The sequence below is a fragment of the Neopelma chrysocephalum genome, unplaced genomic scaffold (genome assembly GCF_003984885.1).
Source record: "Neopelma chrysocephalum unplaced genomic scaffold, ASM398488v2 Primary Assembly neopelma1_44, whole genome shotgun sequence".
In the NCBI taxonomy this organism is placed as follows: domain Eukaryota; kingdom Metazoa; phylum Chordata; class Aves; order Passeriformes; family Pipridae; genus Neopelma; species Neopelma chrysocephalum.
In genome coordinates this window covers 20,199,842-20,220,802 of record NW_020897703.1, presented here as the reverse complement: position 1 = coordinate 20,220,802, position 20,961 = coordinate 20,199,842, and the positions used below count along the sequence as shown (strand labels likewise).

Sequence of the window (20,961 nt, the reverse complement as noted above, 5' to 3'; positions counted from 1 at the left end):
CAAGGTAGGGAGGACTTTGAACCCTGATTGAAGTGCAAGAAGGACAAGAGGTGGCTTGTCTGGTACAGGCAGGCATGGCATTGCTACCAGTCCAAAGACCAGACCCCTGAACTGAATGCTCTCCTCCGAAAAGGGCTGGATTTGGAGAGGAACGGATGAGAGTTTCAGCCTGAGGCTGAGGTCTGTGGGCTGCAATTGGAAGGAGATTGCTCTGCCTCTGCCAGCCTTGCTCCTTGGCTTACATCCTGCAAGGGCAGACAGCCCTCAAATCGTCTATCATGGATGTGCAGCATCAGTGAGGTGGGTGGTACCAGCCATTTCGTAGTTGGCCACAGAGTAAATGGCCACAGAGCTGCTGAGCAGAGAGAGAGCTTGTTCCCTGCTGAAGCAGGACTGGGTTCAGCTAAACCCAATCCCCTCTCTGGGCTCGCTAGCCCCAGTCCCCTTCCTATCATCTGCCCCAGCAGCTGGCCCAGCAAAGGCAAACACCAAATACTGGGGACACTCAACCATCCCTTCAACAGCCCATTCCCACTCTGCCACAGCACAAACTGCTCCATGCCTCCACCAAATCCAGCCACACAAGTGGCCTCTTTGTGCCACTAAGATGTTGACGTAGTGAACAGACTCCTCTTAGGACTGGAAGCTTGGTGGTACCAGTCCCAATGGGTCAAGGCAAGGTGCATGGGTGCTGGAGTCTACAGAAAGGCCACAGCTGTGCAACTCCTCTCCTGACATAAAACAGAGCAAAGGCCACCTAGCACCCATTGCCCCCAAATTTGGTTTCTGAGGGTGGGATCAGCAGCTATGTCTTCCTCCTATCAGCTCTTCAGCTTTGTTCTCAACAGCACTATAAGCCAATGCAGGACAAATCTGCAGTGCCATCAGCTCAGAGCTCCAGGACTAAATGCATGTGCCAGGAAGGGAGCTTGGATATGTGTGTGGGGATGCACTTTCACCACTGCAGCTTTCCCCAGACCTCATCTCCCTATCCAATAACTGGCTGATGCTGAGGGGAAGGGAGTGGAGGGAGCACAGGCTGGTGCTGCGTGCGAAGGCTTTCCTGCAGGTCCCTCACACTGACCCGCGTGCGCCTGTGCCAGCCAAATCATTCTGCATCATTTCTCTCTCTCAAGGAGGTAATGGACTGACTCCTCACCATCTGTCTGGCACACTGCAAGGCCTGTGGTGGCAACAGGTCCTTCCAAGGTAGCAATTAAAGACAGAAAAAGAAGAAGGAACTGCTAGAACAACTAGCAGCTATGTACAAGCAACACCACTGTTTTGCAGAGAAAGGGAGGCTTAGGTGCAGTATTAAATACACAGTCAAAGGGGATGGGGCTCAGAGAACAGAGAAGTCACACCTGGGTGCAAACTTCAAACCCTGCTCCTCTCAACTGGGAACAGAGAAGCTGGAGCAGCAGCAGGGACACTGCCTGACACTGCTCAGCTGGCAGTGGCTGCCAGGAAGTTTGCTGTGGTGATAATAAAGAGGCTGGAGTCTGTCAGCCGTGCCAGGGGGCAGGAGGCTCTCCCCCTGCATCTGGCACTAAGTGACAGTGACACACACAGCAGCAGTCCTGACTCGGTTCAGGAGATGGCACTGGGGTGTGATTACCCTCTGGCAAGGAGGTAAATGGGTCAGAGCTGAACACTGGGGAAAATAACCAGCTTGCAGAAGAATTTAATATTTTCCAGGAAAAAAATAAAGTAATAAGTATTGTATTTCTTCTCTGGCAACCCCAAGAACTGCAATTTAGCATCCCACATCTAGCTTGAGCCACCAATAACCAGAGTAATTATTTCTCATCTTATAATTCATTTTGCTACACAACTTAGGGTATGAGGTTTTTGCACAGAGAGGAGAAAAGGGGTGAGACAGAAGATAAAGCCTGTTACCCAGTGAGTGCACACACAGAAGGGTCCAAGAGCTGTTCAGAGGTGGAATGTGCAGATGAATTTCAGCTGCAGGAGCTGGGCTTGATGTGCCCCTGCATTTCTGGCCTTGGGAGTCCACCTCAATCACAGTACTGCACCTTTCAGATTTCATAACAGCCCTTAGAAAATCACCTCTTTCTTAACCCCTCTCCACTGCCATTATGACCAGCAGATCAGGGATTTAGCAGGTGACCCTGTTAATCCTTAGGTCACCACTAGAGCTGCAAAGAAAGGTCTCTGCAACACTGTGGAGTCCCTTTACTGGCACATCTAAAAACGGCAAAGCTCTTTGTCTAAATGCCTGGCTGCATACACGGCCCCCTCCCTCCAAATCTCCAGCTCAAATGTTCAAGCTCTAGCAAGATCACAGTGTCAAGCAATCCAACCTTGTGGGGAGAGACCTAAAGATGAGCCCTTCTTCCCTCAGCTGATAATGACTGTTGAGTTCTCAGTAGCTGCTGGGCTGCACTGAAGTGCACCATTAACAACCAGCGGCTCACCCAGGTTGTCAGTCAGGGATGTGACCTTTAGGCAGGTAGAAAGCTCTACAGATGCTCTGCCAGGGCAGAATGGGGCAGAACTAAGGACTTGGTGGTACCAGAAAGCTTTAAAGGCTTCTGCAGGATAACAGGAGCAGCTTTGTGAGCTCCAGGCTCGCAATGGCTTTAGAGCATGCCCAAGCAGCTCTCTGTGATGGTTTGCCATCCACACTGGAAAAAGGGCTCCAACCCTCTAACCCATTCTGAAGAAGCTGTCTGGAGCTGGCTGTCTGTCCTCTGCTATCACGTCCCTTGGCCAAGTGCTTTGGCACACCACCCACATCTGCAGGTGCAATACACCATTCTCTCTTACATCAATTTCCCCAAGTTTCCCCATTTTGCCCAAATTGCAAAGCTCTGCAACCCAGATGCCTCAGAAAGGGTTTCTTAGGAGTCCAGGTCTGACATTTTGATGACCTTAGCCAGGGTCCAAGCTGGGACCAGTGCCTGCCACTCATGTAACTCATTCTCTTGCACTGTTTCATAATCTACGTGTAGTACTTAGAACAAACCTGGTTCCCTGTTTGCTTCAGTGCTTCTGCTTGGAGGCTTGGAGTGAAAACTTGCAAATGCTAATGTAACACAGATGAATAATGTCATTACTATAATATTTAAGGTCTGAACTGTATTTCTCTTTCTTTGGCACCAGTAGTCTTCAAAGGTTCCCAAGCACCAGCACTGATAGATTCAAGGCAGGTATTGCCTGCATAAGATGTCTATGTCTTGCTGCAGCAGCTTGCAAAGAAGCCTTGTTTGCTGGAAAAGCCTTCCTACACTCCCCTGAGAGCTCCCCCATGCCTGCCTCAGGCAGTTCAGTTTATTTTTATTGCTGTATCTGACACGTCCCCTTAATACGTATCATTAACATCCTGTGCTAGTCAGCAATTTAATTCTCAGACCTAGGGTCACAAGCAAGAACAGCTTTTTCCTAGAAGGTTAGAAAGGATCATTTCCAGCACTGCTTAGGTCTAGCTCTCCCCTTGCTGCTGTCCCAAGGCCCTGGCCATCCTCCTCAATTATCTTTTGGAGGATGGCTTTTCTTTTTATAAATTCACCAAGCAAAGCTATGCCACGTCTGTGGTATAGCCTCCCTGCTGTACACTTACAGATGCTGTGGCTTATTCAGATACTAGAAAGGCAACAGGGAGGAGGGACGGTCCAGTAGAGCCACGTAATGGAAACGTACAGTGATGAAAACCCCTCTCTTCCATGTGCCAGAGCATTTGGTAAGACTCAGCATCGATATACTAGAAAGTTCCCATTACAACGCACAGGTCAGGAAGTCTCTCTTGCAGTGATTGCACCCGTTGCTTGCAAGCTACAGCTGAAGCTCAGCAGGGACCAGGCAAAGCTCACACTCAGCACAACCGATTCAGCAGGATGGGACAGACAGGAGACATCAGTAAACTTGCCTCGAGCTTTTTAGCTCAGGATCTCAGGCTGAAGTTCACACACCCTGTGACCTCAGGGTGAGTGAAGTTCAAACACGCTGTGACCGCAGATGTGAGTGTCCTGATGAGGAGGCCATATAAGAGCACTCATCAGCTCTTAACAGTGCACGACCGCAGACAAAATAGAGCCAGAGGAGACCGGATCCCAACCCCAGCACTGGATAACTGAGAACCTTTGGAGCTGAAACAGTCCACAATACAGGAAGAGTCAGCGATACCAACTGTAAATCAGCTGAACTCCCCAAGACTGCAGACAGTTGTAGGTCTGGGAAGGTTGGTTCAAACAGATTTTCTATTTGCTAAATAGAAGCAAATAGAGCATCAGAGTGGATGTGGCTCAGGAGCGACTACAAAGGATCTGTATATATTAAATACACTGCAGAGCCACTCCATGGCAGATACCTATTCCACTATGTATCTGCACCAGGGTGCAGGCAGTACTGTCACATGCTTCTAAAACCCTGTGTCTTCAGGGTTTTTTTTAAATCATGGGCTTTGCATAACTATTGTTCAATATCAGAGAGGAACATTTAAAGCCTCCACGCCCATGACTCCTGTCTTGGTGACTGGAAGGCCGGAGAGCAAGAAAATGGATGGATGGATGGATGGATAGATGGATGGACAAAAGCTCTGAATCTTCTAGTTGCTCACAGCTGGTAGGATATTTTTGCTCATTTTCTGTTTGACTGCTGCTTGGCAGAACACCTGCCATGTTGTCTAACAACTTTAATCCCCCAGTCTCAGCAGGTCAGCAGTGTTGCTGCTTTAAGACCTTTGCTCTTAAATGCCTGCAGTCCAGGGAGAGGGGATGGAGTGGGTTAATTTATAGAGAGTAATTCTGCCAAAATACCAGACTAAAGGTCTCTCTCTGGTATGAAACATCATAATAGCCTGGAGGCTGGAAGGAGTCTGTGTTAATTATGCATGAACCCGACTGTAACTTCTCTGCCCACACCATGGGTCTCCACACACATCTGGCCCATGCTGTGCTCCTAAGCACTCAAAAAAATGTGCAGATATCAAAATGGGCAGAGAAACATGCAGATCCTGGGGAATATGTGGGTGTTGGATGTGCTGCTCTGCTCAGACCAACTGGATATGCTTCAGGGAGTCCCGGACTTGCCAGCTGCCTGGGTTTGGTGTTCCAGCAGTCTATTAGATGAGAGGACACAAGGGATAGGTAGGCCATGTTGTTGGTTAGAATCCAGGCAGGCTCACATCATCACCCAAACAGTATTCATTTGACAAGGAGGTGAGGTTTGTGGGTCCTTGCCTGTATTATGGTTGGTCTGGAATAAACAGATGACCATGGCTTCTTACAGCATTTCTGCTCCAAAAACTGTGTTTGAGAAATTCAGACATTTCTAGTAAGAATAAAGCTGGGCAGAAGTCCCAGCAGACCCTGAGAAGAAAGGTTAGGGACTTTGAGGCTTTACTTAGAGATATGCTTGTATGTCCAGCTGGCCCATGTTATGCGCGTGTGGGGTGAAGACTGAGCAGAAAGGATGCTCTTCCCACCTGCACATGCTTTGACGTTGTTACAGGACACAGTGTCAGGGCACTGCAGCTCCTGTGTCCTCTCTGCTTCCCTTTCCTGGCATCTCACCAGATGGTGAGAGCCACTGAGGAACAAGGCATGTGTAGTGATGGGTTATGGGGGGCCCAAGCCTTCAGTCCTCATGGGAAGTCCAGGCCTGGTGGATCAGCCACTTTACACAGCATCTTGGAAACTAGTGCTAGTGTAGCATCTGCTTCTCAGCAGTGCTTTTGTGCTGGCACCAGACAGGCATCCAGGCACGCAGCTGTAACTCTACACACGCTGCATTTATTCCGAACCAAGAGGCTTTTCACTCCAGTTGCTTCTTCCCACCCTTCAAATCTCCCAGTGCTTCTGCGAGAAGTGCCGTGAAGTCTAAGCCAGCAACACGAAGGCTCCAAGCTGGGATCTGTACAGTCCTCTGGAACCTTTGCTCTCCAGAGCTGAGCTCTCTAACTCAGTTGTTCCTGCCACTCAGTTTTTGTGTTCGTGGCAAAGGCCAGCAGATCAGGCCACTTCTGACAGGGGAGCCCAGAAAGAGCAATGCTTCACACAGGCTCTGAAACGTGTATGTGGGATGTGAGTTTGTCTGTGAACAGCTCCAACAAATTTTAGCTGAGTGAGGAATGGGAAGAAAGTCAATGACCTACTGCTCTAAACAACCTGAAAGTGAAGAGCATTTGGAGGTCATTCACTAAAGGCAGTAACACACACACTCCCAAATCTGCACCCACAAACCTTCAGTGCTGCTCAACATCACATCATCGAACTGAGACACAGGAAGCATTAGGGCAGTCAAGGAGCAGCTTTTCAGAAATAAACAAATGCTGCTTTGTCCACATCCCTCCTCCTGTGTTTCAATCTGTTCTGAGTTACTAGGGCCAAAAAATTGAAACTCTGGGTCTGAGGCTTGGCATTAAACTACTGATATCTCCAGACCGGGGCTCACGGAAAATTGAATCAGAAGCTGTAGGGACTCTCAGAGACCACGCAGGCTTTTTCCTTTCCAACAGCAAATCTTACCCATGATGCTCTCCTAGTTTCCCTATTTCACTTAAGTCTGAAGTCCTAAAGGGTTGTCCCTGTTTCCTCACTGTAGTTAGTGACCTTAGGCCTGGAAAAAGACACACAGAGGCCACAGTTTGAAGGAGAGAGCAGGAGTTTGCATTCCCCCTCAACCCTGTACAACCAGGGACCATCCTTGCCTCCTGGTAGAGAATGACCTGCAGAGAGCCAGGAACTGTACAGACTGACATCCCTACAGACATCACCCTGGTCTCTTAACCACTGTAATGTCTCTCCAGTCCAGATGATGCTGATTAAGCAGTAGTGCCTGGATGTGATGTGCTTCCTTACCTCTGAGGCATTAATGGTGCTCAGCAAAGGCATGCAGCAATTAATCCATCTTCAGGTGTTGCTCACACAATAAATCAATAGCTATTAAGGATAACTTATCCCACTTTTAATAGTCACACAGTTTTCCCCTTCTGAATCTTGATTTTAAATTACCAGTTTGCAGTGGGGCCTATTAAACCACAATGCTTTTGAACTCAGAAGAGAAAGAAGGTGGGTCCTCGGATGATTTTCACAGCCACTTACATCAAGATGTGCTTTACCGGTTGTGTGCACATCTGCAAAAGCCCACCAAGAGTAAGGCTTGGAAAGACCAGAGTATCAGAGTCAATACCTCTTGTGCCATGCCACAATCATGGGAGAGCAGTAAAGTGAAAAAGGTGGCAACAGGAGAATTGTAAGAACCCTCCATCTGCCTCCTCCATCCCTCATGCCAGCAGAGAGGAGTCTCAGCAGGAGGAGATCAAGGTTGATGGAACAACTATAGACAAGTGGAGTCTCATCATACTGCTCTGTCACTGTCACAGACTGTGTCCTCTGTTGCAGCAAATCCCATAATGGCTCTGCCCCTGGAGACAGGGGTCTTCACATTGGAATGGCTGCGGGGGTTACAGCACTATCATGGTCACACTGGAATTTTCAACAAAAGGCAAGTGAATGTAAGAATTGCCAAGGACAAAAAAAAGCTGACTCCTGAAGGATTCCCCTGGAACCACTGAGCAGAACATGGGGCCTCTTTGAACCAGCCCCGACGACTCTTTCTAAGTGTCTCAGAGATATGAATCCCTATGCACAGGTAAGGAAAACCCACACAGGTAAAATCCACTTGCTCCCAGAAACAAAAACTGAAACAAGAATAAATAGACTTTGAAATGTCTCTAGTACCTTTACCTGCAGAGGGTTCTTTGTGCTTATGGCAATGACGTGATATTTGTAGTAACACAGCTCACAGCTCCAGCAGCCTCTCTCGCTAATCCATTTGATCAGACATGGCTGGTGCGTGCACTTCACCGATCCATCGCATCGACACGGGCTCAGCAACTCCCCCTGAAAGAGAGAGACAGCATCAGCAAGGCTCCCCTCCTCCCCTCCTCTCACAGGCATGGCACGGCACAGCACGACGTGGCACAGCATGGCACGGCAGAAGCTCCATCATCCACCGATTTGATCTTTGTTCCTTTTTATCTGGTTTGGCTTAGGCAATCATGCTGCCTCCATTCATTTTCCCTCTAATAATGCTTGGCTGATGTGAACAGAGATTGACAGGGATGTAGTGGTCTCAAATACTTGGGTCTTACATTTTTTTGTGGGAAGAGACAGCTGGGTAGATTAGAAGTGCCTACTCACCACTGAAGGAAAAACTAGATGAGCACAACTCTTACTAGACACTAGAGGACCCACAATAGACCACAACCAGCGAACACAGCTCTGCTGGCAACTGGATATCATTGGTTCACTACTCAGGTTTCTGTTTCTCTGCTACCTGTTTTAGAAAGTGAGGTTGGTGGTGGGTATAGCTGTGAGACAGCCTCTGCTGCAGACTGGAGTCCCGCTCAGCCCAGGGCGGCTTCCTCAAGGCCAGGCAGGCAGGAGGGTGAGCACAGATGTGGCAGCCCTTGGAATTTCTGTGCAGGCTGGCTTGTGCCAGCTGTGGAGGTGCTGTTCCTTCCTGGGAGCCCAGTGCCATGCGGTAATTCCCAGGACTTGGCAAGCAGTGGGCGTTTGCGGTGTTAGACAGAAGACTCTCCTTCCCAGTGCTCCCAGACCTGGAGGGACAAATCTGACCGTGGGTGGCAGGTGTGTGCCTGGGGTCCAGGTTTTTGCATACTCATAGTCCAGCAAGGAAAAGGTCCTCAAATTTCACTTCCCCCTCTGTCCACTTCCTCCAGGCAGTCATACCAATGCATAGCCTACAGGGTTGGCTATTTGCACCCTAGGAACAAGCAAGATGGAGAACAAATTGTGTCCTGGATTGTAAAAGAGATATATATGAATGGTGGCCAAAACACTGAACCTCCTGGCTTGCTCACTTTTTTCTGGCATAGCTTTAAATAAGGTATCCAGGAAAACCCAGTATTATTCTGATCCATCTGCTTTTTTCCTGTTCCCCATGGGACTAAATTCCTCTCTGCAAACAAGCTCAGGAGCTCATTTTACAGGTTTTTGCCATCACTTTATTTAGGGAAGGACAGAGCCATTACATTTTAGTCCTCACCTCTTGGTGTTTAAAAGCCAAAGTAGAGACCCCAATAGTGTATTTAGCTGTGCTTCAAGATTTAAAAGCTTTTAGAGACAGAATAATATCTATGGGACAGGGAAGGGTGGCATCATACTTTCAGTGTTGGGGAGATGATATCTGCTCTTACACCCACAGATCAGCCCATCATTATCACTGATGGAGCACTGGGACAACTGACCCTGGATTTGGACATTGGTGGATATGGTAAAAGACACCCATTCCAACTGCCTCGGATTAGGAAACAGATCCTGCTCTTGCTAACCTTGGTGGGAAACTACCTCAGCTTCCAGGTCACTACATCAGGTCTCATGACTTGCAGAACTGAGCACCACACTGGGCAAAGCGATACCCCTTTTTATGAAACCTAATGCAAACATGTTAATTGTTTCATTTGTTTCAGCTAGGTGACCTAGAAATGTCGTCTTCTATGAAATTTTAGCAAAACTGTAAATAACTGCTTATGTTACAAAACCAGCCTCAGCTCTACTTGGTACTTGTTTTCATTACACACTGGAGGGGACGCAAAGGAGGGTTGCAGGGTCCATGAACCTTTTTCACCTGGAAAGGGGGAACAGGACAAACCAGAAGAAGGGAAGCAGAGAAGGATTTAGATGGGAGAAAGGAGCACGTGGGAAGGACCATTTGGCATTCAAACTCCCCATGTGAGGTCCAATTTGAGGGCTCAGGTTCAGCTGTGCATGTTTCTGACCTTTGTTGAGACTGGGATCTTGCTGGAACAGCACAAGTGTGGTAAGGAGCCAGCATTGGCACGTACTGCCACACAGGATGCAAAAGGGGAAGGATCAGAGCTTAGCACAGCTACTCTGATTCCCAGCTTGCCTATCTCTTCCACACCAAGAGCTAGCCTTGTACAAGGACCCCTGCTCTGTGTCTCTGGTCTACCCTTCTCATCTCAGACCCTGGTGCCTTATTTTCTCAACAGCTTAATTCCTCAGCATACAAGTGCATCCCCAGCAACAAGGAGGTAGCGCAGAAACCTCCCAGCTCTGCAGCATCCCTGCCTTTCTTTCCACCTCGCTGCACAGCAGGGTCTCCTGCAGGGCTCAAAGTGGTTAAGTGCGGGACCTGGGTTTTGTATAACGAGCAGCTGGAGGCATCAGTGATGGAGGATCAGAACAGAGCAGAATGGAGCAGGAACTAAGAGCAACAACCTCCAGGTGAAGGCAGAGGAGAAAAACTGTAGCTGCAGCCTGGACTCGAGTCCTTCTTCTTGGGCTCTGTAATAATTGATCTATGAAATCTGAGCTTATCTCTTCAGAGTCAAGAGATGTTCACAGACATCCTACGCTTCCATGGGCACCCAGTCCCTCTTCCCTAACTGGGATGCTCCAACCTAGACAGTCCTGCCAGCTCCTGTAACCTCAGGACTCAACTGTGGAGATGAATCCCCCAGTTACTTCATTTTTGCAAATCCAGCAAAAACTCTATCACATTTTCTCCAGCCGTGTGAAATATTATATCCTTGCATGTGGTGCACAACTATTTTTGCATACTGTGAAGCCCAATTCTGTCCACAGCAGGAATTTGTAAAACATTGCCACATGCACACACGTGCACATGCACTCCTGTACCAGCAGAAAAACAAACACCAGGGGCATATTAAAGGAATAAATCCTTTGTACAGCAAAGGAGGAGGAGTCTCATTGCTGGCTGTACAGAGAGCTCAGGAACAGACCATTGGCTGTGATACACAGGAAGGATTCGCTGCACAGAGAGTTCTGCTGCTAAAAGCTACACAAACATAAAAGCAAGCCTAAAGTGAGATGCAGATCACAGCAATCAGAGATGGAAATTAAATCCCCATGCCTGTTTCTGCAGGTTTGTAGAAGATGGCTCTGCATAACATATTCTCCAGTGCTCAAACAGCAGCATCCCATCAATTCCCTTTGGGGACTGCTCTCCAAAGACCCTTTGAAGGGTCTATTTCCTATTTCACAACACTTATTTTTGCAATTTTGCTTTGTAGAGTTGCATCTCATCACTGGGATGAGCCTAAGCAGCACTTCTTCTTTGTCAGCAACTGGTGGAGAAATGCTCCCCAGCTGCAAGCTTCCTCCTCAGCTTGCTCAGTACCATCTTGTTCTTCTGAAACAAGCAAGTGCGCTTTGGATTTAGGGCACCTGACTGGTTTTTTTTTTGCTGTTATCCAAGTCTAAATCAGAAAAAAAACCCAGAGTTAAGAAAAAGTGAAGGGTGGTCTGGCTTCAGCCATAACCATCTCAACATATGCAGGAAATACTCTTCCCGACCTCTGGGGAGAGTAATATAATAAGCAATTATATATAATATTGTTTCCTATTTCTGGCTTTAATGGGAGCTCATCTCTAGGAGCAGTAAGGGCAAGGCCAGGCTGAACTGGCTTTACCCTGAGGAGGACAATACTGCTGGAGATGAACCAGGAGTGCAGGTCTGTTCCAGCTTTATCCTCTCCTTCTGAATTCCCAATCTGTACCCATTGCAGTACATCAAAGTGGTTAATGATTATCTGGCCACTGCTATTTTAAGCCTACTGGGAGGAGTGCTGAGAAAGGATGGAAAAAAAATTATCACCAGTGCATGCTTCTGGTGCTCAGTATATCCAGGGGAAAAATAACCACGTCAGGAGCAGCGTCACCCCTGTGGAGTGCTGGTGGCAGTGTTTCACCTGGCCATTTTATTTGTCATTTATCAGTGCTGAGAGACCACCCACACATTGCTACCACAGCTGCAGCTGCTCACCCACCAGCAGGCAGACATGAGATGTGTTTCCTGGGCCTGGTCTTTTAACTGCAATTAAGTATAGCAAATTTGCCCATCCAGTCTCCTTTAAACACAGCAGGGCTGGGGACAATGGTGTAACCAGGCCAGGATGTGGCCTTCTGGGCTGGCCCAGCTCCAGCTGTGCTGACCTACGTCTGCAGCCTGGGTTGCTCCTAAGCACCAGCTCAGCTGGAAACAGCCCAGTTATCAACATCCTGCTACCACAACCATTAAAGCAAACATTTTGAAAGTCAGTGCAAGCTGTACAGAAAACCAAGATAGCTGATGGTGATCTTAAGACCTGTAGTTTTTCTTCCCCAGTGCATTTTCCCTGCTTAGGTGTGTAAAGTAGTATGAACATCACCCAGTGATGGACAGGTCAATGAGAAGATGCTGAAGGAGTTGTCCATATGACAAGGGCTACCATCTCTCTCTGGGCATGCACATGCAGCTGCTCCTGCTCACAGATCTTCACACATGGATCTGACTGCTAGCATTTATCTAAGTTTGTCTTGTTTGGAAAAGGAAACCAGGAATATCTAATTTCAGGTCTTCAGCTGTGTCTCCTAAATATACTTAAATCTTCACATTGAATTTAAATGCAATGGGAAGTTTTATTATGGCAAATAAATGCCAAATGATTTCTATATTAGGAACATAATTACCGACAAATTAAGTCCGATGGCAAAGAGAAACTCATTTTTGCAGAGCTGGTAAACTTCAATAAACATCTACTAATGATCACTCCATCTTCACACACAGTTACAAGAGCTGCCCTTCCATCCTTTGAAATTAAACATGTATGTTACTACCACCAGCTCAAATGCTTCCCGTGAGTACCCTCATGAGTGCAAGCACTGTGCCAGCCAGCAACAGACAACAAGGGACTTGAAATAGGTATCTATGTGTATGTGTGCGTGTATGTATATATACATGTATATGTATATATATATAATAAAATTCTCCAGCACTGGAGGAGATTGATGCAGAGTGTGAACCCAGAGAAGAGCAGACTTAGGTCTCCTGTAGTGTCAGGACAGCACAGGACATGGTTATGTTTGGGGCTCTGTGGCAGGGTGGCATCCCCCCAGGCCCCTCAGCAGAGCTGGGTGCCAATCCCAATCTCCATTTTGGCAGCAATTGGCTGAGAGACTTTTCTTGACTCACCTGGGGGGATCCCTTGACTGGGCAGCACCCTAAAACCTGGAGAACCAATATGAAAATCTATGTGAGTAATTATAAAAAGAAATCATCCGGACTCTGCCACCTCTGTGACCAGGACTGTCCCATCCCACAGCTCCCCTGCAAGACTGGGCATCCCTGTGTCATGCAGAGGCAGCACTATCCCATTGCAGGCAAGATCTGTGTGCCCTGTGGTGCAATGAGTACCTCCACCCCAGCAGCAAGAGAAGATGAACCCCCTTAAAGGACTGAAGAAAAATCCAGCTCTGGACAATTCTTTATGTTGCTCAGATGTGGCATTAAGCCTGTGGCTACCTGGTTGCAGTCTTTGGTGTGGGCTCTTGGCCTGGCAGCTCCCTGGGGAAGGACCACATCTCTTCAGACCTCAGCTTGGTAGAGGTGTGGGTTGCCCTCTGGGGCTCCTCATCCCTACAGCAGTACAAGTGAGCAGTCACAGCTGGACACTTCAGGCTGGGGGCTCTGAGATGGGTGTAGGGGGCACAGCTCTGCTTTTTCATGGTTTTCTGCAATTTTAATGATATTAGCTGTTCTGGCAGCCCTGTGAATGGGGCACTTATCTCTGACAGAGCGATGAGAACTCCAGCAACAAAATGCAGGCATCTCCCTGCCTACAGGCTGGGTGCAAGCAGATAAGCATCTCAGCTTTAATGCACCCAGCAAAACCACCACACAGCCCTCTGGGACCATCAAGAGTATTTTGGTGATGTCTGGAAATGTGGGTGCTGGTCAGGAGAGGGATATATCTCACACAGTCCTGAGCTGAAACCCAGTGTTTGTTCCAGAGTGAGTCCTGTCTGAAAAGCCATGATGTCTGCAGAGCTCCCAGTCCTCCAAAAACAGCACAAATTGCCTTTCCGCCCACGGAGGCTGCTGCTGCAGCACCTGTGAGGAGTGCCGAGGCTGCCACACTGCTCAGGCTCTTTCTGCACCTCTCTGATGAAAACATGAAAGGTTGCAGCCACAGCTGCGAGGAGGGCAGGGTGGGACCTGCCTTGCAGCCTCCTGCTGAAAAACTCATCCTACTGCTACCACAAGAGACATGACTTCCCAGCTTAGCAGCTGATCCTCACAGCCTTTGGCTTTACCATGGACAAAGGAAATTTTGTTATCTCTGTTACTTCCCGTCTGCAGTGTTTTGTGCCTGTCACCACTGCTAAGACAGACAATGACAGGGGTGGCAGCTCAGAATTTGGGAGTGGGATGGAGAAGTGGGAAGGCAGACTCCTTTTTCCAAGCATTACTGTTCCCCTTGGGGACTCTGTCACTGCAAAGCTGAGGGACCATCACCTCATCTGGCTGCTCATCAGGGCAGCAGTGAAGCCTGCCCATGTTTTAAGTCAAACAACGTTTTTTCGGTTCAAGCAGATGACTCAAGAGTCTCAGCTGCATTGAAGGCAGGCAGAGGGTGAAACTCCTCTGCTCTCATGCCCCACAACAGTGCAGGGATTTGGGGGAGAGGCATGTGACTGATCCCATCCCAGGGCTGTGCCCTGGTCAGCAGAAACAGTAAAGTCCCAAGAGAGCCCTGAGCTGCACCACGACATTGGTTGCCCTCTTTATCAAATTGCTCTGCTCCTGCTCTGACACCTCTGAGCAGGGTGTTCAAAAGCAAGACCCCTCACAGCTCTGTCCATGTGCGCCCGTGGGATGCCCACTGCTTATGAATAGGGATGGGTGTCATGTCAGAAAAGCCCGAGAGCAATCTCTGCATTCCACCTTTCCCGCAGTGTAAGCAATGGTGCCACAGACTCAGCTGGGCAGGAGCAGGGATGGATTTCCTCTGTACACATATCAGCTCTCAGCTCCACCAGGGAGCAGAAAAGATGGTTTCTTTTCCTCCCTTAATTGCTAAAACCTTAAAGAGTTCTGCAGGGCAGGAAGGCGGGTGAGAGAAATGAAGACAAGGAATAAAAACTCATGAAGAAAAGAAAGAAGGAGGAAGAGGCTTGAGAAGTCCTGGGTGCAGAAAGCCCAGCGCATTAGAGAGTGGCAGCTCTGGCTCCCCCTGACAGGAACCTTTGCTGTGGTGACTCATCCTTGGAGCAGCCTGGAGTAGTGGCTCTGCTGCATGGCTTTGCCCTCGCTCCTTCCCTGATTTCCAAGGGAAGGTGATTGAACGCAGCTCCACCGAGCTTAATGTGAACTGTCAGGGAGCTGGAGCGCATTTATGCAATGCCTTGGTAACAGAAAACAGGAAAGCTGCAGAGTTTAACGTAAAATATTTGGACATGACCCTATCCCTTCCCACCATAAAAAGGAAAAAAAGGATTTAATCTAGGCTAGGGCTATTTCAATATTTATCTGACAGTAACTTGCCCATGTGTTTGCCCACAGAATGGCACCATCCAACTGCTCTGGGTGCTTCCCTGCCACCACTGATAAAGGCCAAAAGGAGGTTTTTCAGGAAGGACCAGGTGTCTCATAGCTTAACACCAATTTCCTTTAAAGGAAAGTACTTTAAAGAAGCAGAAAGCATGCTTTTTTGTGAGAAACAGAGAATCACAGATGATTTTTTGTTTGATGAGCTATGGAGTATTTTAACACCTGGTTTCAGGCCAGCGAAATGTAAGTCCCGCTTGGCTGAGAAAGGGAGACAGCATGGAAAGGGGATTAGTTCTCACCTGGGACAGCCACTGCTGGGGAAATGAGAGGGAAGGACAGTTCCTAAGGGTCCCTTTAACCGAGAGGAAAGCTCAGCTCCATCTCTGTGTGCAGGTCTTGCCAACAGATGGGCCCTTCTCAGAGGAGATTCCTCTAAACAGGAGTTCCAATCCATCAGTTTTCCTCAGAGCAAATCACAACAAATCAGTCCTCAGAGCAAATCCGTTTTCCTCAGCAAACACAGGCCATGCTGACACCACCGAACCCATGATGAAGAAGCTGGTACTGACCCTGCCCTGTGCCTGTCAGGCTGGGCTGCTCTACACTGTGCAATGCAGCACAAGGGCTCTATAACTTCAGAGAGGAGAAAGCACCAGCCCTGACTTCCCACAGGTGTTTTTCTCTAGCTGTTCGTGCCAGTGGTGTTCCCTGCTTTATTTCTCATCAAAATGGAAGCCCTCAGTTTGCCGAGTCCAGGCAGTTTAGCCAGGTCTCTCTGCTGCACCTGTACCCAATCAGTCCCTCACAAAGGGGGACAAAGCAGCACAAAGTGTTGTGGTCCCCTCCACACAGATAGGAGGAGCTTGCCCAGCTTCCAGAGATGGAGGTGACATGAGGTTGGAGGTGAATTGTCCCCTGCTCTGCCCACTGAACCAAGCTTCAAACTTTGCACCTTTAGAGCTCCGCCAGCTTGTCATTTCAACATCAGCTCTCTTTTGGGTAGCCAAACTCCATGGACATTGATTTCCTGAAGTTGGAGAACATCCTTGTTAAGGGGTTCAATATAAACCTATTCAACAGAAACAGGAACTGGTGGATCAATGTTGGAAAGGCCCACACCACTGCCTACGTGCAACACCATCAAAATCCACCTGCAAATGGCCCCACTGTCCCATTTTCCTGGCACGGAAAGACAGACACCAGGCTGTCCCGGTTGCACACAGAGGTGTTCACAGAGCCCAGCTACAGCCCAGCTGTACCAAAGCCCTTGCTTTGGCACCTATCACACAGGCTCTTGGCCAGTCTTGGCTATGCCACCAAAGTATGAGTAGGAAACATTTGTGAAAACCTGTCCCACTAGAGCAAAGCCAAACCTTACCTGAAATATGGAATAAGAAAGGATTTTCAGGAATTAGATATCAATAGCCCAAGGAGTAGAGAGCTTACAATATATAGATCATGCTGGTATTTATTTGCTTTTCTCTCTACAGACGGATTTCCACAAGAAGAACAACTTCACTTAGGTGTTCTACAGCCCACTTTATCCTAATGTCATTGAACATGTTTTTGATTAGCTGATTTAAGTAATTCTTACTAAATGTTGCTCAGTTGCAAGGAATCAAAAGGTAAGCATCTCAAATATCACCTGCTGTGCCTCATCAGGTGTGATAATAGCACCGATTAAGTGAAGAGCCTTCAGTGCATAGAAATCACAGTGCTGCGCATGTGAAATCAAGATACACGAATATCCCTGAGCACTTGGGTGTTGGAGTGAGTTCAGCTCCAGACTTGTCCTGAATACAGAGTGAAGCTGTTTCAGCATCCTAGAGAAGAAATGTCCTAGTCTGTAGCTCTTGGGCTTTCATCAGAAGTACTGAGGCTTTAAACTTCTGGAGACTTACTGTAGATCCCATCCATTTCATGAGCTAGAACAATCTAGTTACTTCTGAAAGAGAAATCCACTATTGTTTCACTCTGGCTCTTCTTAATTAAATTTAAAGTATTTCAGACAATACTTAGATTTATCCTGTGTGAGATACAAGAGTGAGCTCAATTTTGCCCCCTAGGATGCTGGGATAAATCTGATGCAACACCATGAAGCCAAACAACTCTTCAGCACAAATCAAGTACCCTTATGTTATGGCTTGTTGCAGTAAATTTTCAACCAATTAAAAAGGTTTTCCATTAATTTTTTTTTTTTTGCTACAAATGGCTTTTTTGCTAGAAAAATCCCCAGCTAAACAGAATTCTTTTAAACATACTTTTTTTTTCCATGGGAAAAAAAAGACAGCAATTATTCCTTATTATCTCTAATCCTTGGGGACCTTTACCTTTCTACTTCTTCAGTCCTGATCAGATCCATCAATGTGTATTTTAGAAGTTCAAAGTATAAAGTTAAAGCTTTCAGCGTGCAAGTACCATATAATGCAATTCTTATCCGAGATGTACTCATAATTCAGCAAATTGAACTTTGCAGCTACTTCCCTGGGAAGCTCTTCATAAAGATACTCAGCTAATGGCCATTTCAGAAAACATTATGCCATCGGCCGCTGAGGAGCAGCCATGGAAAATCCACAGAAAAGGATGCTGGTTTGACTCTCCAGATGATAGATCCCACTTTTAAAGACAGTGAAACAAACAGAGCAATAGGCTTTTTTTCTCTTTTTTCTTTTCTTTCTCTGAGAAAGCTGAAAAACCCCTCAACATTAGAGGCGAGAAAATCTTTACTCTGTAATATTTGCCTCATCTTCCTGCTTTCTTCACAAATGAGAAAACGGCCAGGTGCTGTTGGCAGCCTTACAGCAATGAGATACTCCTTCCAAAAGTGCAGCACCTGCACTAAAGAGCTGCTTCATGCTGGTACCATCAGCTCATCAATGGAGGGGAGTGGAAAATGACAATAGCACAGGATTTGAGGGTTCTCATTTGCCATAGAACCCTCAAGTGAGCCCCAGCCATGACTGAGGGCAGGTGGGTGGGGAACTGGGGGAGCTGGGAATGCATTCAATACATGGAAGCCAATATTAAGGTGTGAACGGAAGTGCAGAGCACATCTCCAGCACTCAAGGGCAGCATTTCCCAGCTGGGAGTGGAGATGAGGATGTGACAGGAGGAACTGTCCCAACTGGTCTGGATGGGAATGGTTATGCAGGAGCTTTTCCTGCTCCGTCTGGGCTGGTCAGGACTGGCAGCTCAGAGATGGAAACCCTCCAAAGCCATATCTGTCTCCAAGGCTGATTGTGTCTCCTGTGGTGTGAGGTAGTACTCGAATGGGGGCAGCTGTTGGCCTTGGGTGCACCTGGGGTGAAGGCTGCCCCTGGGGCTGAGGACAGCTGGGAAGAGGGCTGAAAGCAGAAGTAAGGTGGGAGACAGCACAACACACACACGGCTGCCGCAGGGCCAAGGAGCCGCAACACAAAATAATGAGTGTGGTTTGTTTACTTTTAGCTTCGCTAGCACTGCAGGACTGAGCTGTTTCATTAAGACGTGGCCTGATCTGCTTTTCCTTTCTGCCTCCCAGACTCAAGGAGAAGAATATGCAATTACAAAGTTCACTCATGTAGAGCCCTTCAATTACTGGGTAACTCTGTTATGGCTTTTCTAAACATTACAAGACTCGTGCAATAGGACATGACATCTGAAGTAATTCATTTTTCATCTACCGATTAGCAGAAATTAAAATGGTTCTCAGAACATCCCAATTTGTGTGAGATCAAGTTCCTTATTACTACACATTGTCTTAATGGTGAAGGCATTTCTTTTTAATGTCTCAGGCAACCTTGCAAGCAGAGATACTGAGCAAAAATACATGAAGGAGGCAGCAGAAGAGAGAATAGAGGCCCACAGTGACCATGGGGAGGTGGAGCTTCAGAGCCTTGCCTTCCAATCCTGCCATAAGGTCACTTAAATATTTGGCAAAAAGTCAAAATGCTTGCTGGCAAAGCGTGCACTGGAGGCAGAGGCACCTCCATTGGAAATGATGCAGCGACGGAGTGAGGCTGAACTGCCTTTACTGGCAGTGAGCTAAAAACCAGACATAAATATAAAGTGTTTCTTCAGGAGGTGCCTGCCAGTGGCAGCAGAGCAGCTGCCTCCAGGATGCACTCATGCAGAGATGATGGATGCCGCTCCGGACCACAACATGCCAAACCGTCAGTAACAATTCTCCAGTGGGATCTAGGGAAGTACTCATGGGGCTGGGGTGGGGAGTGTCTGCAAGGCTGGCAGCTCAAGGTCACCCTGGGGGAAGTCAGGGGGCTGTGAGATGGAAGAGCAAGTGGCAACATGGAGCAGCCAGAGTAAGTGATGGGATTAAGAGAGAGGATAAAAGCAGGGGGTCTCACACCACTTGGCCATGACAAGCCCTTTTGCTTGCATTCGATTTTCAAAGCATCCCAAGTGCTGGGAAAGCAGGTGAAGTCCCCTGGGGAAAGGCTGGGATTAGGAGGTGGGTGGGCACGCTCTTGCTGACTCTCAGCACCATCTTCCCCGTGACTGCAGGAGCGTGGTCCAGAGCTCATAAACTCATAGGCCCACTTAGCTGAAGAGCAGCAAAAATAAACTGTGGGAAAAGAGAACAGGCAGCTTAATCCCCAAATCCCTTTGCCTCGCGTGACAACTTTCCAGTCAAGAGCAGCTCAATAGGATAGAGCTGAAGGTACCAGTGGCATTGGCCACAATGCCCCCAGGGGAAGCTGCACAACATTAATTATGTTTTTTCAATGCTGCCCTGGCCAAAGGCCTCCTGTATGCAAAGCTGCATGAATCCATACACCTCCTGGTGAAAAGCCTGGTTGTGTTTTCCTACTTCAGATGGAGAATCCAGCTTTCCCTTTCCCAGACAGACTATGAAACAGAGGAGAGAAGGTAGATATAAATGTAAGAATTGCCGTAACATCAGTCAAGTGGCCTATAGAGGCCATTTTCTTTTTTTTTCAGTCTTCCTTTTGCACAAGGAGAAGATCAGGTTTATTGTGTGCATAAAAGTGAAATACACTCACAGAGATGTGTATATATAAACAATGCCAAGGCTTTGAGGTTTCAGCACTGTCAGTATAAAGATATTAAGCATTACACAGGATGATTTATTATCTGGCTCTACAATAACCTTTTGAAGATATACTGATTGGCAATTTACATATTAACAAATACATCAACACTGAGGCAATGTCAGATGCTATGCATGGCTGTGTTCCACTCCGGAGGTGGCTGAATTTCAAACAGTGGCCAAATAATTTGTATCCCTCAGCACGAAAGATGCCCTATTGAAATATAAATTATTACCTCTCTGTTGTTGGTCTTTATTGTGCTTTGTCAAATTGGTTCTCCTGCTCACTACACAAGGGATTTGCTGTATCAGATACAGAACCTGTTTCTGCCATGTAAGGTTCCTCCTACCGCACCTGGATTAGTTTAATTCAGTGAACTATGCCCAGTCAGACTGGGCTGTGACAAGTCTTCCAGCATCCCCCTGTAGCTAGAGGGTAGGCTGTCTTCCTGCAACACATCTTCTCTGTAACAACTTACAGTTCCCTCAGCAAGTTGTGCTTTCACAGAGGAAGGGTCAAGTACCTGTTGCTGAGCTCCAGTGAAGGAGGTTTTATTGTCTTTCTAACCTGC

At 47.6% G+C, this 20,961-nt stretch overlaps 1 protein-coding gene across 1 annotated transcript in view; it reads right to left on the bottom strand.

The window, feature by feature from the left end:
* Positions 1-20,961, bottom strand: part of MARCH4 (membrane associated ring-CH-type finger 4) — a 103,581-nt gene that overhangs the window by 26,546 nt on the left and 56,074 nt on the right. The window contains exon 3 of the mRNA XM_027678890.1: positions 7,710-7,865. Within this exon, the coding sequence (XP_027534691.1) occupies positions 7,710-7,865 (156 nt within the window). The remainder of the gene's footprint in view (positions 1-7,709; positions 7,866-20,961) is intronic.